We start from the raw sequence: 27,820 nt of genomic DNA on the forward strand, positions 1-27,820 counted from the left end.
TGTGCCGATCTTCTAAGTATTGCTGATTCTGCATAATTTGCATATTCCTAGGCAACAGTAGTTCCAAACTTCTCACTGTTTTCAGTTTATGGTCCAAATGACAATTCTTTTTCCTCTTCAAACTGAAAGTGACAATTGCATCTTTATTTTTTTGTTGAAATGCCACTCAAAGGAGTTCCATTTAAAATTTCAGAAACCTGCCCTCGGGAAAACAAAAAATCCATTCCTCACCGCAAAATAAATCATAACAGTAACGTGTAATATGATCGCCTCGGAAATGTTTTAAAATGTAACTCTTTGGAAACGAGAAGCCTTTTATCCAAGTCTCTTGTCCTTTCCCTCTGTTATTCTTGTTTTGTAGGAACTAAAAGGTAGTGAGGGAGCTTTCTACAAGCTGTGAAATAGACGGTATCCAAAGCATTTTGGCCGACTGATGGAATTTAACCATCAAACGCAACAAAACTCTTTTTTTTATAAAGTACGTTAGCCTTCTTGTAAATATCCCGTGAATTGGAACAACAGTAACCGGCCAACAATTCTGACATGGTTCATATTAAAAGTTATGCAGCATCAAACTCAATTTGTTTGCTTGAAAGTGGAGCTCAGTTTCAGAAGGTTAAATATTCAGGTATGGACATTGTTTACAGAGGAAAAAAAGAAATCTATTCAGGCCAATTAAGGGACCAAGGCTTAACAAATTGGGGGAACTCACACTTTAACATCCAGAGACTCGAGTACAAAATCCAGGCTATCACACCAGTGCAGTACTGAGGGAGCGCTGCACTGTCAGAGGTGCCGTCTTTCGGATGAAAGGTTAAACGGAGGCCCCATCTGCCCTCTCAGGTGGACGTAAAAGATCCCATGGCACTATTTCGAAGAAGAGCAGAGGAGTTCTCCCCGGTGTCCTGGTCAATATTTATCCCTCAACTAACATCACTAAAACAGATTATCTGGTCATTATCACGTTGCTGTTTGTGGGATCTTGCTGTGCAGAAGTTGGCTGCCCCGTTTCCTGCATTACAACAGTGACTACACTTCAAAAGTACTTCATTGGCCGTAAAGCGCTTTGGAATGTCCTGAGGTCGTGAACGGTGCTATATAAATGCAAGTCTTTCTTTTTATGAATATCTAGCACAATTTAAGAGGTGATTTGTTAGTTGTATAGTTAGCTACAGATTATCCGTGTTACAGATACAAGGAGGTTCATACACATTAAGGTTCGAGTTTGCTTAACTAATCACGACTTTGACTCGACTAAACACCGTCATTTTCATTCGCAATTCAGAAGCAAGTGTGTGTTTATTTATTTTACAAACCCTTTGGCAGTCTTACATATATTTGGCAGCAACACTTTCAGCATGGAGTTATCAGGCCCCAGAAAATCCATTACCCTGAAGAAAATCTTGTAAAGCAAGATTTGGGGAGGGGAAGAAAAAAAATACATTTCTTTACAGTGTGACAGAATTTTCCCTCCGATCTGCTGCTATGAATTTGAGGCCTGAGCTAATGGCTAGACAGCACGTTTCAACAGCCGAGTCTCGATATGAAACATGACGGGAGGAGCATGCTTGGAGGACCCGATGAAACCTATTCAGGAGCAGAGCTCACGTTCCCACTAGCTGGCAAACAGCCCATGAGGTTGGAAAATAAAAGTGCACTGGTGAAATTGCCAGTACTGAAAGTTAGCAACGTCCAGTCTGGGTCATCTTGTTTTCCATCCTCACTGGACGGTTAATACCGGCCCTTCCTATAAAATTTGGTCAGTGTCTTTATAGGTAACACATGGTCCATTTGATCTCCCGGACCGGTTTCACTCGTCGGAGGGGGGAGGTTGCAGAGAGATTTTCCAGAATATTTTTTCCCTGAATGGCCCTGGATTTTTTCTCGTTTCTTTTTTGTCTCTCCCAGGAGATTATATGACTGCTGTGGGGGAGTAAAGGAGGCAATGTTTAGTCACGCTGCTCCAGCCGTCATGGTGTGTGTGTGGGGCAGGCTTGATGGACTGGCTGGTCTTTTCCTGCCCGTCAATTTCGGATGTTCGTGTCTGTACTGTGGAAGTAGCGTACAAGTTTATTCTCTCCTGGCCAGAGTTTAGTTATCTTTTGCTCTGCCGATGATCTCTGCGTTGCCTATTATGGTAAAATAGGAAACTGCACCCTGGTACAGTGCCAGAATCATAGAATCATACAGCACAGAAGGAGGCCATTCGGCCCATCGTGCCTGCTCTTTGAAAGAGCGATCCAATTAGTCCCACTTCTCCTGCTCTTTCTCCATAACCCTGTGAATTATTTCCTTTTAAAGAATTTATCCAATTCCCTTTTGAAAGTTACTACTGAATCTGCTTCCACCGCCCTTTCAGGTCATAACAACTCGCTGCGTAAAAACATTTCTCCTCATCTCCCCTCTGGTTCTTTTACCAATTATCTTAAATCTGTGTCCTCTGGTTACCGACCCTTCTGTCAGTAGAAACAGTTCCTCCTTATTTACTCTATCAAAACCCTTCAAAATTTTGAACACCTCTATTAAATCTCCCTTAACCTTCTCTGCTCTAAGGAGATCAATCCTAGTCTCTCCACATAACTGAAGTCCCTCATCCCTGATACCATTCTGGTAAACCTCCTCTGCACCCTCTCCAAGGCATCGACATCCTTCCTAAAGTGTGGTGCCCAGAATTGAACACAATACTCCAGCTGAGACCTAACCAGTGATTTATAAAAGGTTTAGCATAACTTCCTTGCTTTTGTACTTTATGCCTCTATTTAAAAAGCCCAGAATCCCGTATAGTTTTTTTTTAAAAACAGCCTTATTGACTTGTTCTGCCACCTTCAATGATTTGTGTACGTGAATGCTAGCCATTATCACTAATGTGCACTGATGACGTATTCAGTCTCTAGATTCTTGTCGAAGAAATATAAAGCCTCACTTAACTACGCACAAAGTTACCAAAACACAAAACACCTTCAGTACCACAAAACTAATCAGCGTCTCAAAAGAACGTGCAAAGGCTGTGCTGTGTGAATCTCGAGAAACAACAGTGCTTTTCAGTGAAGATTTAAAAAACATATATAAAATAGAAAGAGTGTTTCTAACCAATGGCTTTCTTCCCTAGTTGAGCATCGGTTCGGAACATAATTTCACTTTGACAACATGTTAGAGAGAAGCAAAAATAAAAAGAGTACGCATTATGAACCAGTCCAGGCACTTGGATAAAAGTAACTTGTCTTCTAATGGGTGACAATAAATACCTCCCATGGATCACAGGAGGATCTTATGCTGTGAGTACAATAGCCACACTTCAACTGAAGCTGCCTGTGTATGTGGTGACCTGCTAAATAAACCTGGAAAGTGTATAATCATCCTGTTTGAAGCCTTCAAATCAGGGCTCAACATTTCATCAATGCTACCAAAGGGTGTTATCCTACAAAGCCCAGACCAGCAGTGTGCTAATTGTTGCGTTTTTTTCAAAAAAAAAGAAAAATGGATTGCGTTCATCTTCATCTGCTTATTTTTTTTTTATCTGTCTTTTGTGGTGAGTTTTTCAATCAGTTCCTGAAGTGGGGCCAATTCTCTCCTGTCCATGAGGTTAAACTCCTGAAAATGAAAGACATGTTGTATTATTGTATGGCTACCAAGTTTGTACATGATGTAGCTGCTCTTTGCAGGGGTACTATAGCAATGAATGGTTGACGTCACATGTAACATGATGAATACACATGACTTTGTATTTGCATTACAGTCCCCGCTGCTTATAGCGGTATAGAGTTTAACGTTTAATGTAGAACATTAGACGAACCTTCCCTATCTCTGTAACCTCCTCCAGCCCTACAACCCTCCGAGATCTCCGCACTCCTCCAACTCTGTTCCTCTTGCGCATCCCCCCCGATTTTCATCGCTCCACCATTGGCGGCCGTGCCTTCAGCTGTCCGGGCCCTAAGCTCTGGAATTCCCTCTCTAAACCTCTCAGTCTCTCTCTCCTCCTTTAAGACGCACCTTAAAACCTAACGCTCCTGTGACGCGCCTTGGGACATCTTGCCACGTTAAAGGCGCTATATAAATGCAAGTTGTTGTTGTTTTTGTACATTGCAAGGTGTACAATCGAGAAAAGAGAGAGAGCGAGAAATAAACTGAATCAAACCGCGGATCTGATACAATTTGTATCTCTCTCTCTCTCTCTCTCTCTCTCCCCCAGATATTACAGGAAACACTGAAAAAACTTCAGGTAATTATTTTCCAGTCACTGACAATGAACCTCACTCTGTTCCAATTCCTCATATTTCAGGGCTCACTCTATGTAAATACCAGGCCTGTGGCCCCAGGTCTTTGCAGTGTGTGTGTGTCTGTATCCCGGGATATAAACGGGCAATGGGAGGGGGGAGATTGGCACCGTTACAAAACCAGCAGATTTGAGCCTCTAAAACCCGTCTCTTTGTTTTGGGTGAATAGTTGAGAGACTTCTTTGCTGATACAATTTCCCAATTAGTATTACAGCTACAATGTGGGGATGGTAATATTATTTTAACATTCAGTGTGCCTTAACCGGGTCCGAACTGGTGAGTAAACACAGCCGTTTCTGCCCGAAATAAACTGAGCGTTTAAGACACTGTAACCGGCAACTTTGAAACTGATGTTAATGCAAATGGATAACGATTATCGCTTTTTGGCCAATATAAGCAACTGCCCATTTTAAGCACGAAGGTTTTTAGTGGTGGGGATAGTACTATATAAATGCATGTTTCTGGAGTATTAAAAAAAAAGGTCCAAACTCTGACATTAGCTTTCTGTGTAAAGAGCCCCCTCCCCAACAAGGAGGGCAGCGGATTCATGAGCAGAACTTTCTGCCAAGACCGCTGCACGATTTTCAGTTAGGCTGAGCAAATTTTATTCTTTCCCAAGCTCCCTATTTTTCCAGTCCTTCAGATAATTTTCAACTCCTCCTGTCCCCCCACTCCGCTCCCCCATACGAACCAGCGGAAAAGCAACTCCTTCCACAATGGGAAAAGGTTTGTGAATTCCCTCTCCCTTTCCTTGAAAAGATATTCTTAATGATCAAAATAAATCCAATTGTCATGTTTTGACTATTTGGTCTAGAAGGGATATTGGGTTAATTGATATTAAGACTTGCTATTAAATTAAATTCAGCACACAATGAGTTAAAGTCGCACGAGATACAAGCTCCTGGGAACGTGAGTTAGATTTTGACAAAGTGACTGTTCAGAATGGTGTTTGTCGCGTACCATGTCAGTTTGAGACAATGGGGTTTGACAATACATTTTAGTAACATTGATACATAATATTACTGGTACAGCTCTATTCATTCGAGCCCAGCTTGGGGGGGGGGGTGGGGGGAGTGGAGGAGAAGAGGAGGAGCCTGTTGGAGAGCCCACACCTAGGACGGCAGTAGTAGAATTGATTGATAGCTCAACTCGTCAATCTCAGACATGGAGAGCTGTGAAGCGATCAGAGGTCATGTTTTTGGTGTCCTGTCTAGCTGGAACTCGAGGTCCTTCTGCAGATCTGTCTTCCTAAGGTTGGAGCCGACTAGTTTCAGAGATTTGCTAGACTGTGAAAGTAAATTTAGCCCATTAACAGCGATGTGTTTTGTTAATTTCAATGTTACGAGGAGCGTTATGAAATAGATTAAAGTTCACTGATGACTATATTCTGCTCACGCTATTGTATGACGAGATAGTTGGCAGAAAAAGGCAAATTTTTATGGGCTAATTGATAATAAGACGTTGCTATTAAATTAAATTCAGCACACAATGAGTTAAAGCCCCATGAGATACAAGCTCCTGGGAATGTGAATTAAATTCTGACAAAGTGACTGTACAGAAAGGCGTTTATCGCGTACCATGTCAGTTTGAGACAATGGGGTTCGTCAATACATTTTAGTATCATTCGAATGAATGGAGCCAGTGCAGTGTATTGGGCCAGAATTTGCCGTCAATAAAACGGTGAGGTTAATGGCGCTTGCCGGTATTTATGTGTAAACATCAGGAGAGGGGCAGATGCGCGGTTAATTGCGGAAATCCAAAAGTCACCGTCCGAGATGCGTCGCTCCACCGTTAGCTTCGGGGAAATGGCATCGCGCCGTCTGCCTCACCGTTGACATGCGTTGAACGGCGTGAAGTTGCTGTATTTGCGCGGTAGATACGAACTAAACTCACCGCAGAAAGTTAAGTCATTTCAAGTGTAAGTGCCGTTTTGATGGCATGATGTGTGTTAATTACTGCCAATCAACATCAAGTGTGGATTCTCATTCCTTCAGCTTTTAATTGTTGTTGGAGATTTTAAAAATGTAAATTTAAAAAAAATTTAACTTTTCCTTTCTGTCTCATTTTTTCTCTCTCTCTCGCTCTCTCTCTCTCTCTCTCAATCCAGTCTTTCTTTCCCTCTCTATTTCTCTTTCTGTACCTGATTTGACATTGAATTCACCCACTCTAATTTACACTTCCTTCTCAATCCTTGTGCTGTTTATTTCCCAATCCTTCAGTCTGATTGATTAAGGAGATACCCGGTTACTTGCCCTGTTCACTCAGGTCCCAGATGCCCCGTTTCCCTCACTGAGACGTTACCAGCTCGCACTTTCAGCAACTTGACACGCAAAAAAATTTTAAAACCTAAACGTGCAGGGGCAATTCTAACTAACGGCAGAGGCTGTTAAGATGTCCTGCTACTGCAAAATTATGGCCCGTTATGTGTGAATGTTACACAAATGATTCTAAGGGTTGGGGGGGGTGGGGATTGGTCCCTTTATGGGAGGGACGGGTGACGCCAAACCCGAGATTATCGGGCGCAGACCCCAACTTTGTAACAACAGGACATACGATTCCTGTCAGAGTCTCTTACTGATTAATCCGCGTTTGAATTCTAGAACCTCTTGCAGGAATTTGTCAACTGGCCGTACCTGAACAAAGAAGATAAAGTGCTTGAAGGAAGTATTCAGATGGGCCTCCTCCTGCAGTTGGATCACGGAATCAAAGTGCTGATGGTAAATATGGGCGTACACTCGAAACAGGCGTTTCAGGATGGTTTTTGCCACAGACATGAAATTCCTTGGAAAAGGAACACCTAGTGAGAGAGAGTAGACTCGTTTTTCTACTGCACTGTGCTGGTGTTAACACTCATTAATCCAGAGCGACTCCTTGTCGAACAAGTAACGCTCCCCCCACCCCGTTCACTTCTCTTAATCATCATCCATGCAGTGCCTTTACTGCAGAAAACATCCTTAGGGCAACTTAGATTAGGAGGAAGAAGAAGAAGAAAAATAAGATAAATAGCTCTTTTAAAGAGCCGGCACAGGCATGATGGGCCGAACGGCCTCCTTCTGTGCTGTATCATTCTAACCAATAAGACCAAAAGAGAGATTAATTGTCAATTCACCTCACTGCCGCTTGTAGGATTGCACTGTGTGCAATATGATTGGTTGCTGCGTTTTCTTGCATAGCAACAGCCACAACACACTTAAAAATGAATGAATTATATGTGGAGTGCTCTGGGGCGTTTCAAAGAGGTGATCAGATGCAATAAATGTCTCTTTACAGAGATACCGAAAGGCAGGGAGGGGGACAAATTAAAACAATGTGATTGGAGTTGGCAAGGTTACGTGTACCACCACTTCAACGTGCGATATGTGAAGGGCATATTTACAAAGTCGTACAGTTTTTACAATGTTACAGGCATTGAAATATTGGATTATTGTCACAACAGCAACAAAAAACACCAAATATTGTGACTTTTATTAAATATGAATCCCTCAAAATTTACTACCTTTTTTTAAAAAAAAAATCTACAGAGGCATTGTGAAGTTTAAAAGAAAACACATCAGAGTGGTCAAAATCGAGCTTTTCCCCCTGGTTTAAACTTTTACCTATTTTGGACGGGAAGAGTGTCTCATCGTCCAGTTGCTCCTGTACCCAGGTCATCAGGTAATCAATGTATTTTGGTGCTGAACATTTAATCGGTTTCTTAATGTTTGTTCCATCAGCCCAGTGATACTCGTATCTGGAACGTGGCGAGGAAAGACAGACAGACAGACAGTCTCATTAATATACAAGATTATTACATAGAATTTACAGCACAGAGACAGGCCATTCGGCCCAACTGGTCTATGCTGGTGTTTATGCTCCACACGAGCCTCCTCCCTCCCTACTTCATCTCACTCTATCACCATAACCTTCTATTCCTTTCTCCCTCATGTGTTTATCCAGCTTCCCTTTAAATCCATCTATACTATTCATCTCAACTACTCCTTGTGGTAGCGAGTTCCACATTCTCACCACTCTCTGGGTAAAGAAGTTTCTCCTGAATTCCTCATTGGATTTATTGGTGACGATCTTATATTTATGGTCCCCAGTTTTGGTCTCCCCAACAAGTGGAATCATCTTCTCTGTGTCTACTCTATCGAACCCCTTCATAATTTTAAAGGCCTCTATTAGGTCACCCCTCAGCCTTCATTTTTTTGTAGAGGAGAGAGCCCCAGCCTGTTCAGTCTTTCCTGATATTTATAATCTCTCAGTTCTGGTATCATCCTTGTAAAGTATGTTTCTAAATCGTGCAATGTAACTTCTATATACCCAGAGGTATTATAACTGAATGGAAATATAACCACAAAAACATAAACTTCTTACTCACATTAGAAGGCAAAATCCAGCAATGGAAGAGATGAATTTCCAATACAGTGAAACTCATAAAATCATATATTATAATTCCATAAATCAAAATAACCCATTCAAAATCAGTGAATATCCGTGTGCACCCTGGGGAGTCATGTATTCTGGATTAGGACGACAATTAGCTTGCTGTGTTCTCAGATGCAATTGTACACTAATATCAGGGTTGTGCAACATCACTCAAGTACATCACAACAGCTCATACAATGGACGTAGCCTCTTGGGCATTGCAATACCACTGTCTTCTTGGGACAACTCTCAAGCAGGAGGTTGAAATATGTGATTGGGTTTCGTTGTGCTGCTCGCACTCTCGTCGAGTCACAGTCCAGTCTTTATCCCTCTTGTACCATCGGCTAAACTACAAAATAATCATCAGCTTAAAGCTAAGATGTAAAAACTATCTGCAGTCACTGAAACACTCGGACGCCACAAGGAGCCAAATCTCAGTCTACGAACCAAATCAATCAACTGCAACCATGACTCCATACGTCAATAGGAAGGATGGTCCGTTATTTCTTACAATGTTTTTATCTCGTAACTAAAGTCTTTACGTGACTAGAGTACTGCATGGGTCCTGATATGAAATCGTTAAAAACAACTCCACGGGCCCCACTGAACACAGCCCACTCCAAACCTTTGTGGCTTATGTGCTACGCAGTCAACGCATCAGTGAATGTGGTTCAGGAACTGGGACCATGATACCAATAGATCGCTGACCCTGGTATCTGCTATTCTCTGCACCGAGAGCGTCCAGGGTGTTTGCAGGCATGGGCCACGCGTGAAGTTTAAACGAGTGTCACAGTTATCGAGCTCGTGGATGCCAACAGCTCTTGGGGTTCTGATTTGGGATTTATGCACCAATGAGGCAACACCATGAAGAACAGTCTTTCCCAAATCTCAACAAAACTCAAACAGGACAAAACAGCGAATGAGAAATGTAAACCAGAAATAGGACGGAGTTGCCTGGTCATTACGGGTCAGAGTGAGGGGCCCATCTCACTGCAGTGCTAGTATACAACAAGTAAAATAGGATGACTGCAGTTTTAAAAGCACAAAAAGCCTATTAGCGACACAGTACTGTAAATGCCTCTTTTATGATTTGGGGTCCAATTTGCTTCAAACAAACAGTCATCACTGAAAGGTTTCAGTTTTGACAAAAAGCAGAACTAGTAAATTTTTTTTTGTTTTGTCACACGACTGCACACAGCAAGGTCAGCACAGTCATGCGGAGAATGGCACGCAACACCGTCAATCAGATCACTCCTTGAGAATTCAGAATTGTGCAAAATCCTGTTTCAGACACTGTTTCAAACCCTGGGCCCCAGTAAATAATTTCACTGCACTCTTTGCAAGTTATACAATTACTTTACAACAACTTGCATTCATACAGCACCTTTACTGTAGTAAAACGTCCCGAGGCGCTTCACAGGACCAATTATCAAACGAAATTTGACACCACGCCACGTAAAGAGATATTAGGACATGTGACCAAAAGCTTGGTCAAAGAGGTAGGTTTTAAGGAGTGTCTTCAAGGAGGAGAGAGAGGAGGAGGAGAGGCGGAGAGGGAATTTCAGAGCTTACGTCCAAGGCAGCTGAAGGCACAGCCGCCAATGGTGCAGCGATGAAAATCAGGGAGGAGCGCAGAGATCTCGGCAGGTTGTAGGGCTGGAGAAGGTTACAGAGATAGGGAGGGGTGAGGCCATGGACATAAGGATGAGAATTTTAAAATCGAGGCGTTCCCGGACCGGGAGCCAATGTAGGTCAGCGAGCACAGGGGGTGATGGGTGAACGGGACTTGATGTGAGTTAGGATACGGGGCAGCAGAGATTTGGATGAGCTGACGTTCACTAAACGTGGGTCATAAAGGAACTGAAGCCCAGAAATCACTGTTTGTACAAACATCTAACATGTTCCTATGACATTCCTCTCTCTCTGTGCGCTATGTTAACAGTGAGCCTAAACCCATTTTATTTTGAATAGGTTAATGCCTCTTTTAAAACAGCTGAGAGAGGAATGTCATAAGATGACGTCAAGCCATTGTACATTGATACTGCAAACAATAATTTCTCGGCTAAAATACACTGCAATTAAAAAGATAAATCTTTCAATGTTCAAACCCAAATTATTTCCTCCCAGGGCTACACATCATTCCAACAAAAAGGCAATTGAGGCATCAGTCGTGGGTATCACTCTCACCTCTGAGTCAGAAGGTGGTGAGTTCAAGTCCCACTCCAGAGACTTCAGCACATTGCGCAAGCTGACACTCCCAGTACAGTGCTGCGGGAGCGCTGCGCCGGCGGAGGGGCCGCGCCGCGGGAGCGCGGACTGGCGGAGGGGCCGTGCTGCGGGAGCGCGGACTGGCGGAGGGGCCGCGCTGCGGGAGCGCCGCGCCGGCGGAGGGGCCGCGCCGCGGGAGCGCTGACTGTCGGAGGCCCCGCGCCGGCGGAGGGGCTGCCTTTAGGATGAGGTGTTAAACCGAGGCCCCGTGATTACATTTCAAAAGTACGTCATTGACTGTAAAGTGCTTTGGGACGTCCTGAGATTGTGAAAGACGCTATCGAAATGGAAGTCCTTTTTCTCTATTGATATTTTACAAAAGGTACTTTAAATACCTCTTTATGGTTTTCTAATTTGCTTATGATAGTCATCATTTAAAGGTTTCAGTTTTAACAAATAAAGGGGAAAAAGCAGAACCAGTATTTTTTTGTTTGTTTGTCAGGTGACTGCACGGATCAGCAATAATCAGCAGATTTGTGCGGAGAAACACACGAGATACTGTCAATGAGATCATCGTTTGAGAATTCAGAATTGCGTAAAACCTTGTTTCCGATACTGTTTGACCCCTGAGCCGAAATAACTAGTTGGGCTGCATCCTTTGCAAGTATGCTATTAATTAACCTCATTAAATATAAGAACATAAGAACATAAGAAATAGGAGCAGGAGTAGGCCAATCGGCCCCTCGAGCCTGCTCCGCCATTCAATAAGATCATGGCTGATCTGGTCCTAACCTCAAATCTAAATTCATGTCCAATTTCCTGCCCGCTCCCCGTAACCCCTAATTCCCTTTACTTCTAGGAAACTGTCTATTTCTGTTTTAAATTTATTTAATGATGTAGCTTCCACAGCTTCCTGGGGCAGCAAATTCCACAGACCGACTACCCTCTGAGTGAAGAAGTTTCTCCTCATCTCAGTTTTGAAAGAGCAGCCCCTTATTCTAAGATTATGCCCCCTCGTTCTAGTTTCACCCATCCTTGGGAACATCCTTACCGCATCCACCCGATCAAGCCCCTTCACAATCTTATATGTTTCAATAAGATCGCCTCTCATTCTTCTGAACTCCAATGAGTAGAGTCCCAATCTACTCAACCTCTCCTCATATGTCCACCCCCTCATTCCTGGGATTAACCGAGTGGTTATACATGGAATGGTTATACATCTAGCAGGACCTCTTAAGAAAGGCACTGGCAGTGTCATGAGACCAAGAAAGAACTTGCATTTCTATAGCGCCTTTCACAACCTCAGGACGTCCTAAAGGGCTTTACAGCCAATGAATTACTTCTGAAGTGTGGACGCTTTTGTAATGTAGGAAACGCAGCAGCCAATTTGTGCACAGCAAGATCCCAAAAACAGCAATGTGATAATGAGCAGATAATCTGTTTTAGTGATGTCGGTTGTGGGTTAAATATTGGGCCCAGGACACTAGGGAGAACTCCCTTGCTCTTCTTCGAAATAGTGGCTGTGGGATCTTTTCCATCCACCTGAGGGGGCAGACGGGGCCTCGATTTAATGTTTCATCTGAAAGATGGCACCTCCGACAGTGCAGCACTCCCCTCAGTACTGCACTGGAGTGTCAGCTTCAATTTTGTGCTCAAGTCTCTGGAGTGGGGACTTGAACCCTCAAACTTCTGACTCAGAGGCGAGAGTGCTGCCCACTGAACCACAGCAGACACCTTATATGGTGTTGATCTCATACGAATTAAGGGCAGGAGTAGGCCATTCGGCCCCTCGAGCCTGCTCTGCCATTTGATAAGATATTGGCTGATCTGATTGTGACCTCAACCCTACTTTCCCGTCTACCTACAATAACCTTTGACTCCCTTGTTAATCAGGAATCGATCTAACTCAGCCTTAAAAATATTCAATGACCCTGCCTCCACCGCTCTCTGGGGAAGGGAGTTCCACAGACTCATGACCCTCAGAGAAAAAATTTCTCCTCATCTCCATCTTAAATGGGAGACCCCTTATTTTTAAACTGTGCCCCCTAGTTCTAGTCTCTCCCACAAGGAGAAACATCCTCTCAGCATCTACCCCTTCAAGTCCCCTCAGGATCTTATATGTTTCAATAAGATCACCTCTCATTCTTCTAAACTCCAGTGTACACAGGCCCAACTTGTCCAACCTTTCCTCATAAGATAACCCCCTCATCCCAGGAATCAGTCGAGTGAACCTTCTCTGAACCGCCTCTAAAGCGATTATGTCCTTTCTTAAATAAGGAGACCAAAACTGCACACAGTATTCTAGATGTGGTCTCACCAATGCCCTGTCCAACTGTAGCAAAACATCTCTACTTTTATATTCCATTCCCCTTGCAATAAATGGCAACATTCCATTTGCCTTCCTAATCACTTGCTGTACCTGCATACTAACTTTTTGTGATTCATGTACTAGGACACCCAGATCCCTCTGTACCTCAGAGTTCTACAATCTCTCTCCATTTAAATAATATACTGCTTTTCTATTCCTCCTGCTAAAGTGGACAAGTTCACATTTTCCCACATTATATTCCATCTGCCAAATTTTTGCCCACTCACTGAACCTATCTATATCCCTTTGCAGACTCCTTATGTCCTCTTCACAATTTACTTTCCTACCTACCTTTGTGTCATCAGCATCTTGTCCAAAGGACTCAAATCTTTTCAGGAGGTGAGATTTTAGTAGCTTAAAACCCCCAACATGTTTTTCTACCAAGTGCAGCGAAGCACAAGCTGCCAAGACGGAGAAATCCCCTTTTGGACTCTGGAAATTTCCACAGAATTTCAGATGATAAATTAAATTGACTGCTTTCTGAAGAGTGTTTCCATTTTCCTTCATAATTAACAAGAAATTGTAGCTTTTATAATATATTTCATTTGAAAGCCTGGGAGGAGGAAGGGGAAGGAAACGGTGGCAGGAGGGATGGGGAGGGGTGCTGGGTTGGGGGAACAGTGGCCAGGCGGGGGGCTCAGGAGGCCAGCACACACAGCACTGAAATCGTCGAGGCCAGAAGTAACAAGATTGTACCCAGAAGATATTGGGTGGGGAGGGCAGAAGCGTTGAGGTGGGTGCAAGTGATATTGGTGATGGATATGATTGGGGGGGGGCGAGGGAAAGGGAGGGCGAATCTAGAGCTCAGAATCAAACAGAACACCGACTTTGTGAACTGTCTGCCTCAACCGAGCGAGTAGCCACCGATTGGGAAAGGGATGGATTTTGTTGTGATCCAATGCCTATGGATAATTGTGACGACCAACATTTAGACAAGGAAAATAAAAGGACAAAGGATGGAACCTTTGTTGCCTCTAGACGCGTCTATTCCAACGCTCTCCTGGCCGGCCTCCCACCTTCCACCCTCCAGAAACTTGAGCTCATCCAAAACTCTGCTGCCCGTATCCTAACCTGCGCCAAGTCCCGTTCACCCGTCACCCCCCCTGTGCTCGCTGACCTACATTGGTTCCCGGTCTGGCAACACCTCAAATTTAAAATTCGCATCCTTGTGTTCAAATCCCTCCATGGCCTCGCCCCTCCCTATCTCTGTAACCTCCTCCAGCCCTACAACCCTCCGAGATCTTCTGCGCTCCTCCAATTCTGGCCTCTTGCGCATCCCCCATTTTCATTGCTCCACCATTGGCGGCCGTGCCTTCAACTGCCTGGGCCCTGAGCTCTGGAATTCCCTCCCTAAACCTCTCCACCTCTCTCACCTCCTTTCAGGCACTTCTTAAAACCTACCTCTTTGATCGTCACCTGTCCTAATATCTCCTTATGTGGCTCAGATTTTGTTTGATAATCGCTCCTGTGAAGCGCCTTGGGACATTTTACTACGTTAAAGGCGCTATATAAATGCAAGTTGTGGTTCTTGTTGTTGGGGTACAGAGACCCAGAGCTGAAAGGGAACTATTCGAACCCACTAGACCACCCAGTGAGCTCCCCATCACAAAAAATGTAAATTATATACTTTCAGAAAAATTACAAACCCAGTGGAAGTACACTGCAATTTCTAACCTTGCAGGAGATTGCACACCTGTTCACTGGTTTCCTGCCAAACACCCACACTCATCGAAAACTTGCAAATAAAATAGCTGCTACCAAAATAACATTGATTAGAACAGCTCCTGCAGTCCAAAGTCAGCACAGATGTGAACTGCACTTCAAAACGATTCACAGTGAAGCGAGTCGGGTCCTTTCTAAGAGACACGACCGGGCACTCTATGAATACAAAGTCTTCCTCATAGACAAAGCCGGCAGACGAGCAAGTACTGAAACGACATGTGACCAGAAGAGTCAGCGCGCATCTTAAACTAAACTGCTTTGGTTTCACAGCAGGTTAGAGCTGGTCAATTTGTTCAGTAATCTTGAAATGTTACATTGCAAACGATGCCAGGGTGTCCCTGGCTGTTGACGGTGCAATCCGGTGTACACTGTACCCGTCTACATTGAGGCGGCTGGAGCGGCAACCTGGTTTCTCCCATGGATTTTCTGCCAGCACATGGCACGCCCTTCACTGCTTCGTGAGTGCCCCGAGGAGGCTCAGCCCGCTCATACCACAACCCACCTAGTCCCGTTCACCCATCGCCCCCCTGTGCTCTCCGACCTACATTGGCTCCCGTTCCGGCAATGCCTCGGTTTTAAAATTCCCATCCTTGTTTTCAAATCCCTCCATGGCCTCGCCCCCCTCCCTATCTCTGTAACCTCCTCCAGCCCTGCAACCCTCCGAGATCTCTGCGCTCCTCCAATTCTGGCCTTTTACGCATCCTCTGATTTCCATCGCTCCACCATTGGCGGCCGTGCCTTCAGCTGCCTAGGCCCTAAACTCTGGAATTCCCTCCCTAAACCTCTCCGCCTCTCTCTCCTCCTTTAAGATGCTCCTTAAAACCTACCTCTTTGACCAAGCTTTTGGTCACCTGTCCTGATATCTCCTTATGTGGCTTGGTGTCAAATTTTGTCTGATAATCGCTCCTGTGAAGCGCCTTGGGACGTTTTCACATGTTAAAGGCGCTATATAAATGCAAGCTGTTGTTGGTGATAGTGTGTCATGCGCTGAGCTCACGATCTGCGCCTGAGGTAGGCGAGCAGGAAACAGCTGGCTAATAAAACGTCAGCAGTAACGACAGGATTAGCAAGGACCGCGGACAATACGTATCGGAGCACAAAGGGTTAAACCTGTGACGCACTTTGCTCCGGCAGACATGATGGCGCAGCTCTCCTCAGTGCAGAAGTCCGTTATTGTTCCGTACAGCATGTTGATCTGATTGAAGAAGTCCACAGCTTGCGGTGGGGTGGGTGGGGGTTTGGGAAAAAAGAACAATACAAGTTACAAAATTTACTACATTCACATTCAGTAAAACAAAAGCAAAATTCTGATGGAAAGTCATCGACCTGAAACATTAACCGTTTCTCTCTCTTCACCTGCCTGACCTGCTGAGTGTTTGTGAGCAATTTCTGTTTTCACATCCAGTACTTGTACTTAGAATCATACAGCACAGAAGGCGGCCATTCGGCCCATCGTGCCTGTGCCGTCTCTTTGAAAGAGCTGTCCAATTAGTCCCACTCCCTCCTGCTCTTTCCCCACAGCCCTGCAAAATTTTTCCTTTTCAAGTATTTATCCAATTCCCTTTTGAAAGTTACTATTGAATCTGCTTCCACCGCCCTTTCAGGCAGCGCGTTCCAGATCATAACAACTCGCTGCGTAAAAAAAATTCTCCTCCTCTCGCCTCTGGTTCTTTTGCCAGTCATCTAAAATCTGTGTCCTCTGGTTACCGACCCCTCCTGCCACTGGAAACAGTTTCTCCTTATTTACTCTATGGGAGAAGGCAGGAGGCGAGAAGTTCGGGATCTTCCAGTCTGACACACACACAAACTCATCACTGTGTTGAAGAATCTCCGAAACAAGTTGCTGAGAAATCCACTCGGGGGAGGGGTTCCCGTTTGCCCAATGTGAAGTGAACACTCTCTCTTGCTGGGGACACACTCCACTGACGCATGTCCAGAGAGCTTAGGCTCAGGTTGGCAAGGTCTAGATTCAGGGACAGCCAAATGCCCTGGAGTACCGCTGGAGTTTAACCAGCACAAAGCAGCAGTAATCTCCCCACTGCTTGTCCGACTAGGAATACCCGCCCTAGTAGGGCAGGCCAAGGCTGGCAGGACAACCTGGAATAGAATGGTGAGAAATCACCAGCGTCCATCGATACGCTCGTCCTGAAAAGGAGCAAATCGGCTGGTCAGTCATCGATGGGAATACCATGGACCTGCCTGGCCAAGTGGTCATTAGAAACTGAAAAGTGAAGGTTTCACTAGTCAGACAGCAGGTACCAAAAACTCCAGCTACTGCCTTCCGGGAGACGTCAAGTTTCAGTGTTTCCCCATCAGCGAAACGGCGCACATGTGCCACTCTGAGGTTCTAAATGTCCCAAGTTCAATGCTGCACAGCTTGCCCAGGTGTTAACCAAAGTTGCTTCATGTGCGTGGCCCTGACTGACGTCCGCCTCCGGTGCAGCTGATTATCCGTCCAGGGAGTTGAGTGGCGAGTGAGTTCGGGCCACCCTCCCTGAAACCGTTCCACAAAACCAGACTATTGCTTGGCCCTGCACCTTGGTCTAGAAGCTCTAAGAAGAGAATTCTGGATAGCTTTCCCCAGAAGACTGTGACGTGTTAGGTTTTGGTCACACAGGGTACCAGGCACGTGGCCAGTCTTCGTTTGCAAGTTTAGCGAGCATTAGCAAGCTACTCAACTATGGAGGAAAACACAACAACAACTTGCATTTATACAGCGCCTTTAATGTAGTAAAACATCCCAAGGCGCTTCACAGGAACGAAATAAGACAAAATTTGACACGGAGCCACATAAGGAGGTATTAGTACAGGTGACCAAAAGCTTGGTTAAAGAAGTAAGTTTTAAGGAGAGTCTTCAAAGGAGGAGAGAGAGGTAGAGAGGGGTGGAGAGGTTTAGGGAGGGAATTCCAGAGCTTAGGGCCTAGGCAGCTGAAGGCACGGCCAATGGGGGGATATCATGCTGAAACCCACAATCAACAGGTGCCTGTAGTCTCTATGTAGCACTGTACCCCGTACACCCTTTACTTTCACATTTTCCACAAGGGCACCCCCAATGGTCTTTCATGACCCCACACTGATCTAATGTAGCAATTATCAAATTGACCACTTTCAGCTAAACCACCCCTCCCCTCCCCCCCCACAAAAACAATTTTACGTTCTCTTCGATTCATTTTATTGAATGATAAATCAGAAGTCATAAGGAGAAGAATAAACTCATGAATGGGATTAAATGAGCAGTAGTTTCACTTACTATTGACTGCAATCCATTCATTCAAATCTTCACCGTCAGGCAACATGACAGCCATACGCAAATTACCACTGCCCAGAGTGGCCTCTGCATGTTTCAATAGCTCATATTGATGGGTCCCTTCTGGAATGTTCTTCTTTGGTTTAAAAGTCCTAGACGAACGGCTTCCACTGTAAAACAATGATTGGCCACGGTTAAAAGCACAACAATGTAAACTAGGAATAGACTTGACCTTTTAAGCCCTCTCTCTGTTTCCTCCTCCAGCCCTACAACCCTCCCAGATCTCTGCGCTCCTCCAATTGTGGCCTCTTGCGCATCCCCGATCTCCTTCGTCCCACCCAATGGTGGAAATGCCTTCAGCTGCCTAGGCCCCAAGCTCAGGAATTCCCTCCGCAAACCTCTCTCTCTCCTCCTTTAAGACGCTCCTTAAAACCTACCTCTTTGACCAAGCTTTTGGTCACCTGTCCTAATATCTCCTTATGGGGCTCGGTGTCAAACTTTGTTTGATAATCGCTCCTGTGAAGCACCTTGGGATGTTTTACTACGTTAAAGGCGCTGTATAAATGTAAGTAGTCGTTGAACAGATTATTCACTTGGAGTGACGTTCCTATTTTTTCTGAGGCATTGAAAACCGGAAAAAAAAACTACAAATAAAAATTGTTCAGATTTTCACACACCAACCTGAATGGCCAAAACGAATAACTAGGAACACTCGTCCAAAACCATCTTAAAAATTAATGGCCACAAATAAAAAGGATTTAAAATGACGATTGGTCTGTTGTCAGGAAACTTGCTGCTCTCCTTTTCCCCAGAGTGGAGTGAGCCTCTGGATTACGTTATCTCCAGTGCTGGTGTGGTGGGTGCCGACTCTCTGCACGTCAAGAGGGAGCTGGTCTACATGATCTCCTGGACTGATTTTCAATCGCCTGAGGGGATCGGAGAGGAATTTGCAGGACTATTTTTTCCCTTATTGGCCCTGGGTTTTTCCTCTGTTTTTTTCGTCTCTGCCAGGAGAAGGCTGCACACAGTGAGATCTCTATTCCAGGCCAGAATGGAGATGATCGGGGAGTTACCCAGTCAGTCACCCATGACTGGGATTGATTTTACGCACAGAATTTGTATTATGTAACTATCCTCCACTCGTTGCATTTTGCTGGAGAAATAATCCTGCTTTTATCGGGAGAAGTTGCTGTAGTTTTGGGTCATGAGTTTGGTTTGCTGTAGTTCATAGAGACTCTTTAAATAAACTCTATTTGATCTTTGCTGAGTAAATAGACTGTTTGCTGTGAGTCCTGCCGTAAGTCCCGCCCACCTCCAACTCATTGGCGTTAATAGACATGTGAGATTATATGGCTGTGTTGGGGGGGGCGGGAGGAAGTGTTTAGTCTCGATGCCCCGGCTGGTCTTTTCCTGCCCGTCAGTTTTGTACATTTCTAACATTAACACTGCTCAGCGACTATAATATCCCCTTTCTCAATTCCCTTTTATTAACAGAAAAAAAAACAAGTGTAACCAGCTAGATCATCAGGGCAACCTGCTGTGAACTGGAGAGGTACTTTCTCTTCCGTCTATTCATTATTGTAAACTGACAGAAATTTTCCACTCTTGCTTCTGTTCGATGTCCTTTCTCACCCATGACCCTCAGCAGAGGTAAAACACACTGAATAAACGCACTTATGGAGTTAGTAGTAAATAAATAAAGTGTGGGAGGGGGGGGACCACTGGACCCATCGGTCTGGCAAATGGTTATCAGTTAGACTACGGTGAACAGTTCTGGTCTCCATATTACAAAAAGGATATGGAGGCACTGGAGAAGGCGCAAAAAAGATTTACAAGGAGATACCAGAACTGAGGGATTATAACTATCAGGAAAGATTGAAAAGGCTGGGGCTCTTTTCTCTAGAAAACAGAAGACAGAGGGGCGACCTGACAGAGGTCTTTAAAATTATGAAGGGGTTTGATAGGGTAGACACAGAGAAGATTTTTCCACTTGTGGCCATAAATATAAGACAGTCATTAATAAATCCAATAGGGAATTCAGGAGAAACTTCTTTACCCAGAGAGTGGTGAGAATGTGGAACTTGCTACCATAGGAGAAGTTGAGGTGAATAGAATAGATGCATTTAAGGGGAAGCTGCATTAACACATGAGGGAGAAAGGAATAGAAGGATATGCTGATAGGGTGAGATGAAGAGGGGTGGGAGGAGGCTCGTGTGGAACATAAACACCGGCATAGACCAGTTGGGCCGAATGGCCTGTTTCTGTGCTGTAAATTCTATGCTGTTCTATGTTTGAGACACAGATGTTGACTTTGTGCAACTTGTGCTGTCTCTCTAATCATAAATAGTTAGCTTGATGTCTCATGTCCTACTCTGCGGAGAACCGAACTCCAAATATTTACCTGCATCAAGTACAACAATCCATCTCTCAACTGGGCAGATGAGGAGAACTTTTTCTAAACTCAGCGAGTTGTGATGATCTGGAATGCGCTGCCTGAAAAGGCGATGGAAGCAGATTCAATAATAATTTTCAAAAGGGAATTGGATGAATACTTGAAGGGAAAAAATTTGCAGGGCTCTGGGGTAAGAGCAGGGGAATGGGACTAATTGGATAGCTCTTTCAAAGAGCTGGCACAGGAACGATGGGCCGAATGGCCTCCTTCTGTGCTGTATGATTCTACGATTTATTTTTGAACAACAGTTGCTTTACTAACTCAGTTTCGTAACCAATGCTGAAATTGGCGTGTGCTCTCTACCCCAGCTAATGTGGTTTTTGTGCTGATTTGCAGTTTCCTTCTCCAAAAGATTGAGATTTGTTAACAAATTGTAGGGCTGCTGACAAGCAAGCTTCAGACACTCTTACAGGAACTAATTTACCGGCAAAATGCAAGTCAGCCTTTTGAGGCACTGCTTTACGCTCAGGGAGCATCTTAAAACGAGAGGGGAGATTTTCCTGGGTCTCTGCCCAAGGGCATCCGGGCGATGTAAATATCGGCCGATCAGGCACACTCGTGAAGGACGCCCTCTCCCCCTTAAATTAAGTGGAAGGAAAATCAGGTGCATTCCTTTACGGGGAGCTGTGTTTTAAGATAATCGGTAAAAGAACCAGAGGGGAGGAGACTTTTTTTTTAAAAAAACGCAGCGAGTTGTGATGATCTGGAATGCGCTGCCTGAAAGGGCGGTGGAAGCAGATTCAATAGTAACTTTCAAAAGGGGAATTGGATAAATACTTGAAGGGGAAAAAAAATTGCAGGGCTATGGGGAAAGAGCAGGGGAGTGGGTATAATTGGATAGCTCTTTCAAAGAGCCGGCATGACCAGGATGGACCGAATGGCCTCCTTCCGCGCTGTATGATTCTATGAGTGCGTTCCAACATGTCCAGTTTTCAAATTTTCACCGCACTCAAGCGATCCAATCAACTCGCGTGAAAACGTTTCCTTATTTGGTAGCACTGTGTCAGGCCCACGTCACTACCTTCAAATAAAAGTGTCAAATTCCACCCAGGTATTTCCGCTCACTGATTCTGGACACAAACGTTGCACGCAGGAAGACCTCGGATATCAACCATGCAGTTTAAAAAAAATGGCGACCTTCAGTCCTCAACCGGAGATTACAAATGGCTCTCTTATTGTACAGAGTTACCGCATGTATTAATACAGCGGCTTCTCGTCTCAAACCAACGGCCGCACAGCGTGCACGTCCGATCCCGTCCCCTCCAGCACCCACATACCCATTTCTTAAAAGGGATTCCTCAGCGCTGCCGTAGAAAGTGAAACCTGGAATCGCAGAGACACCCGCCAGAAATCATCAATCTCACAGTCGTTTGTCACAAATTAATAGGAACAGGAGGAGGCCGTTCAGCCCCTCGGGCCTGTTCCGCCATTCAATTAGATCGTGGCTGATCTATATCTTAACTCCATCTACCCGCCTTGGTTCCGTAACCCTTAATACCCTTACCCAACAAAAAATCTATCAATCTCAGTTTTGAAATTTTTCAATTGACCCCCAGCCTCAACAGCTTTTTGGGGGAGAGAGTTCCAGATTTCCACTCCCCTTTGTGTGAAGAAATGCTTCCTGACATCACCCCTGAACGGCCTAGCTCGACAACAACAACTTGCATTTATATAGCACTTTTAACGTAGCAAAATGTCCCAAGACGCTTCACAGGAGCGATTGCCAAACAAAATTTGACACCGAGCCGCATAAGCAGATATTAGGACAGGTGAACAAAAGCTTGGTCAAAGAGGTAGGTTTTAAGGAGCATCTTAAAGGAGGAGAGAGAGGCAGAGAGGATTAGGGAGGGAATTCCAGAGCTTAGGGTCCAGGCAGCTGAAGGCACGGCCACCAATGGAGCGATTAAAATCGGGGGATGCGCAAGAGGCCAGAATTGGAGGAGCGCAGAGATCTCGGAGGGTTGTAGGGCTGGAGGAGGTTACAGAGATAGGGAGGGGCGAGGCCATGGAGGGATTTGAACATAAGGAGGAGAATTTTAAATTCGATGCGTTGCCGGACCGGGAGCCAGTGTAGGTCAGCGAGTAAAGGAGTGATGGGTGAACGGGACTTGGTGCGAGTTTGGATACGGGCAGCAGAGTTTTGGATGAGTTCAAGTTTATGGAGCTCTAATTTTAAGGATACGACCCCTTGTTCTGGAATCCCCCCACACTCTCTCTTTCTCTCTACCCTTTCAAATCCTTTAAATCATCTTAAACACCTCAGTTGGATCATCCTTTAATCTTCTATATTCTTTACTGAACGACTAGTAAAGTGGTCAGCCTGCATTCTCTCACACCACAAAAACAACATGGTACATCTCCCATACAGCAACTGGCACTTCACGCTGAGTAACTCCAACCTTTGGGTTTATGCAAGTTTCCCACTGAATAACTGGTTTCAAACAAGTAGCGTGTGAATGAACGGTGGCTTCCACTCATAACCTTTGGTGCAGGTAGAATCGTACAGCACTGGAGGAGGCCATTCGGACCATCGTGCCTGTGCCGGCTCTTTGAAAGAGCTATCCAATTAATCCCACTCCCTCTGCTCTTTCCCCGTAGCCCGGCAAATGATACAGCTCAAACAATAATCAGCCCAGGGCAGTTGTAAGAATGAAATAATAAGTTGAGAGAAAGAAAAGGCCATTCGGCCCATCCCACTGTGCACCTGTACATTACTGTTCTGCCGAGCTATCCTAACATTTAATTTTCTTTATTTGCTTCTCCACATGGAAAGTGACAAATAAACCGAATTACTGTCACTCCCAGATCCTTTTCAAGTCTCTCTGTGCTTATTCGATTCCTTTTATTATTTGCATAAATAAATATATTTATATTTATTGCTCCTTTTCCTCCCAAAATGCAAAACTTCCCATTTTCCAGTATTAAATTAAATTTTCCATTTGTTTGCCCAATTGCAGAACAGATCAAAATCCTCTTGCAAAACATTAACTAAACACTAATATCCCCACTGAGCTCTCTTTTTAGTGCTGTTTATAAATTGTATTAGTTTTTAAATTAGCAAATTTAATATTTATCCCTCAACCCACATCACTGAAACAGATTATCTGGTCATTATCACATTGCTGTTTGTGGGATCTTGCTGTGCACAAATTGGCTGCCGCGTTTCCTACATTACAACAGTGACTGCACTTCAGAAAGTATTTAATTGGCTGTAAAGCGCTTTGGGACGTCCTGAGGTCGTGAAAGGCGCTATAGAAATGCAAGTTCTTTCCTTCAGTGACGAATGTATCGGACTTAGGCCACGCAGTGCTCGACCTGAGAAGTTACCCGAGAGACTAGAACAACAAACATAACAGGCACCGTCCAATGATGCAGAAAGAAATAAGGAGCAGGAGAAGGGGCTAATTACAAAACCTGATTGGACTAAGACAAAGTCTGCGAATCACAGAGACTGTAGTCAGAGGGGACTCTTTAAAATCAGGGAAATGGATAGACCATGTGTGTTGTAAAGATACATGGAGATGGGTTATCTCCCTGGTGGTAGAGCTGTAAATATGGAGGAGAAGATCAAAGGAAACCACGGCGATAGGAGGAGACCCAGGTCATTGGGCACATGGTGGTGGCAGGCGACACGGGGAGAAATAATGCAGCAGCCTTAAAAATCACTGAATCACCTCAAAACTCAAGCACAGGTGACGCAAAGTAGCGTCTGATGTTTCTGATGTTTAGTAAAGGAGAGCAGCTCACCGAGATACGTTGAGGGCCAGCTGGCCGAGATAACCGGGAAACAGTTTCAGAACAAAACGGACAGATAGAGGTGGGAGATGGGCTTCACCGAAACCGACCAGGAACAATGAGACTTGTGAGGCAGCAGCAATCGAGGAACCATTTAAATTCTATGGCCCAGAATTTGTCGTCAAAATAACAGGGGAGACTAATGGCGCTCAGCCGTTATTTCTGGGTAAACGGTACCGTGACTTCAGGCGAGGGGCAGATGCGCGATTAAACGCGGAAATCCAAAAGTCGCTGTCTGAGATGTGCCGCGAGCTTCGCGAAAACGGCATCTCGCCGTCTGCCTCACCAGTGAAAAGCGTTGAACGGTGTGAAGCTGCTGTATTTGTGCGTTAGTTACGAACTAAACTCGCCACAGAAAGTTACGTCTTGTCGATTTCAAGACTAAGTACCCTTTTATCAATGTGGTAAGTGTTAATTACTGCCAGTCAACCTCCCTGGCACTGAAAATTAACTATTACAAAAGAGTGGAGTCTCATTCCTTCAGGTTTTAATTGTTGCAGATTTCTAAAAAAAAATTTAAATACAATTTTTTTAAAAAACTTTTCCGTTCTGTCTTTTTTCTCTCCCTTAATCCAGTCTTTCTTTCCCTCTCTTTATTTCTCTTTCTGTACCTGATTTGACATTGAATTCACCCACTCTAATTTACACTTCCTTCTCAGTCCTTGTGCTGTTTATTTCCCAATCCTTCAGTCTGATTGATTAAGGAGATACCCGGTTACTTGCCCTGTTCACTCAGGTCCCGAATGCCCTGTTTCCCTCACTGTGACGTTACCAGCTCGCACTTTCAGCAACTTACCATGCAAACAATCATGGACAATCCCAGCTTCTCCAGTCTCTCCACATAACTGAAGTCCCTCATCCCTGGTACCATTCTAGTAAATCTCCTCTGCACCCTCTCCGAGGCCTTGACATCCTTCCTAAAGCGCGGTGCCCAGAATTGTGTCTGGAGAAGCTGGGATTGTTCTCCTCAGAGCAGAGAAGGTTAAGGGGAGATTTAACAGAGATGTTCAAAATTTAAGGGTTTTGATAAGAGTAAACAGAATCATAGAATGGTCACAGCACAGAAGGAGGCCATTCGGCCCGTCAAGCCCGTGCCGACTCTCTGCAAGAGCAAGCCAGCTAGTCTCGCTCCCCCGCCCTATCCCCGTAACCCTGCACATTTTTTCCCTTCAAGTACTTATCCAGTTCCCTTTTGAAGGCCATGATTGAATCTGCCTCCACCACCCCCTCGGGCAGTGCATTCCAGATCATAACCACTCGCTGTGTAAAAAAGTTTTTCCTCATGTCACCGTTGGTTCTTTTGCCAATCACCTTAAATCTATGACCTCTGGTTCTTGACCCTTCCGCCAATGGGAACAGTTTCTCTCTATCTACTCTGTCTAGACCCTTCATGATTTTGAATATCTCTATCAAATCTCCTCTCGACCTTCTCTGTTCCAAGGAGAACAACCCCAGCTTCTCCAGTCTATCCACGTAACTAAAGTCCCTCATCCCTGGAATCATTCTAGTAAATCTCTTCTGCACCCTCTCTAAGGCCTTCACATCTTTCCTAAAGTGCAGTGCCCAGAACTGGACACAATACTCCAGTTGTGGCCAAACCAGCGTTTTATAAAGGTTCAACATGACTTCCTTGCTTTTGTTCTCTATGCCTCTATTTATAAAGTCCAGGATCCCATATGCTTTTTTAACCTGCCCTGCCACGTTCAAAGATTTGTGTACATATACCCCCAGGTCTCTCTGTTCCTGTACCCCTTTTAGAGTTGTGCCCTATAGTTTATATTGCCTCTCCTCGTTCTTCCTACCGAAATGTATCACTTTACACTTTTCTACATTAAATTTCATCTGCCACGTGTCCGCCCATTCCACCAGCCTGTCTATATCCTCTTGAAGTCTATCACTATCCTCCTTCCTGTTCACTACCCTTCCAAGTTTTGAAATTGTGCCCTGTACACCCAAGTCCAAGTCATTAATATATATCAAGAAAAGCAGTGGTCCCAGCATTGACCCCCGGGAAACACCACTGTACACCTCCCCCCAGTCCGAAAAACAACCGTTCACCACTACTCTCTGTTTCCTGTTACTTAGCCAATTTTATATCCATGCTGCCACTGCCCCCTTTATTCCATGGGCTTCAATTTTGATGACAAGCCTATTATGTGGCACTTTATCAAACGCTTTTTGAATGTCTATATGCACCACATCAACTACACTGCCCTCATCGACGTTCTCTGTTACTTCATCAAAAAACTCAGTCAAGTTAGTTAAACATGATTTGTCTTTAACAAATAAAGAGAAACTATTTCCACTGGCAGAGGACACAGATTTAAGATAATTACCAGAGGGGGAGATGAGGAGAATTTTTTTTTAACGCAGTGAGTTGTTCTGATCTGGAATGCGCTGCCTGAAAGGGCGGTGGAAGCAGATTCAATAATAACTTTGAATTGGGCAGCTCGTTCAAAGAGCCGGCAGAGGCACGAATGGCCTCCTTCTGTGCTGCACCATTCTGTGTTTCTAAAGAGCAATCTGATACATCTGAGAATGTTTCCGAATGATACAAAGTGATGCAAATCTGATACATTGCAAATCTGATACATTGCAAATCTGATACATCAGTGACTGTATCAGGAGGGAGGGAGGGGAGCGCCTCCTCCTCCAACGGGGGGGGGGGGGGGGACATGCAGACAAGCAGCCGCCGCACTCACAATAAAAAGCTCATGGCCTCATCCGGGGGGACTTAGGACCCGGCGACAACCCGTGGAACGCGGCCCCGGGATGACGACACAATGGGGGGGGATTCTACCAGCCTGGAGCTCGTGCCGCTCCCGGTGCTCCCGGTCCCGGTCCTGGTGCCGCTCCTCTTCCTGCTCCTGCTCCTGGTGCTGCTGCTGCTGCTCCTCCTCCCGGTCCCGGTGCCGCTCCTCCTCCTCCCGGTTCTGGTGCCGTTCCTGCTCTTCCTGATGTGCGGATCCGCTCCACTCGCGAGATTGCCGCCGACCTTCCGCTCACCTCCAGTCAGGCAGCTCCTGCTGCAAAAAAAAACCCCTTCACCCGCACCACGCACTCAATTCAATGTTAATAACACAAAATGTACAGCGGGTCCCGGCACCTGGATCTGTACAGGAAGAAAACAGAGAGGGTCAATTACTGATCGAAATCTACCGCAAATCAAAATACAATGTGATGTAAGTTTCATTACATTCTGAATACAACTTTATTCAATCAGTTGATAAAACCATTTCTCAGTTTTGGGTGGACGCCCTTGTTCAGAACACGTTGTGTAATTTTATTATTCCCACTTTTACAGATGTAAACTGTTGGACTATAACCTGATGTAAGATTCCTTACAT

At 44.9% G+C, this 27,820-nt stretch overlaps 1 protein-coding gene across 1 annotated transcript; it reads right to left on the reverse strand.

Moving 5' to 3' along the window:
• Window positions 1-1,280: 1,280 nt before the first annotated feature.
• On the reverse strand, window positions 1,281-27,366 carry LOC137330762 (MOB kinase activator 1B). The gene is made up of 6 exons (XM_067994520.1): window positions 27,176-27,366; window positions 18,230-18,396; window positions 16,101-16,194; window positions 7,871-8,004; window positions 6,908-7,071; window positions 1,281-3,591 (listed from the first exon to the last, which is right to left on the reverse strand). The coding sequence occupies exons 1-6, from the start codon at window positions 27,187-27,189 to the stop codon at window positions 3,514-3,516; spliced, it is 651 nt and encodes a 216-aa protein (XP_067850621.1). The 5' UTR covers window positions 27,190-27,366; the 3' UTR covers window positions 1,281-3,513.
• Between the last annotated feature and the right edge of the window lie 454 nt (window positions 27,367-27,820).

Source organism: Heptranchias perlo, chromosome 1 (genome assembly GCF_035084215.1).
Source record: "Heptranchias perlo isolate sHepPer1 chromosome 1, sHepPer1.hap1, whole genome shotgun sequence".
Lineage (NCBI taxonomy): Eukaryota > Metazoa > Chordata > Chondrichthyes > Hexanchiformes > Hexanchidae > Heptranchias > Heptranchias perlo.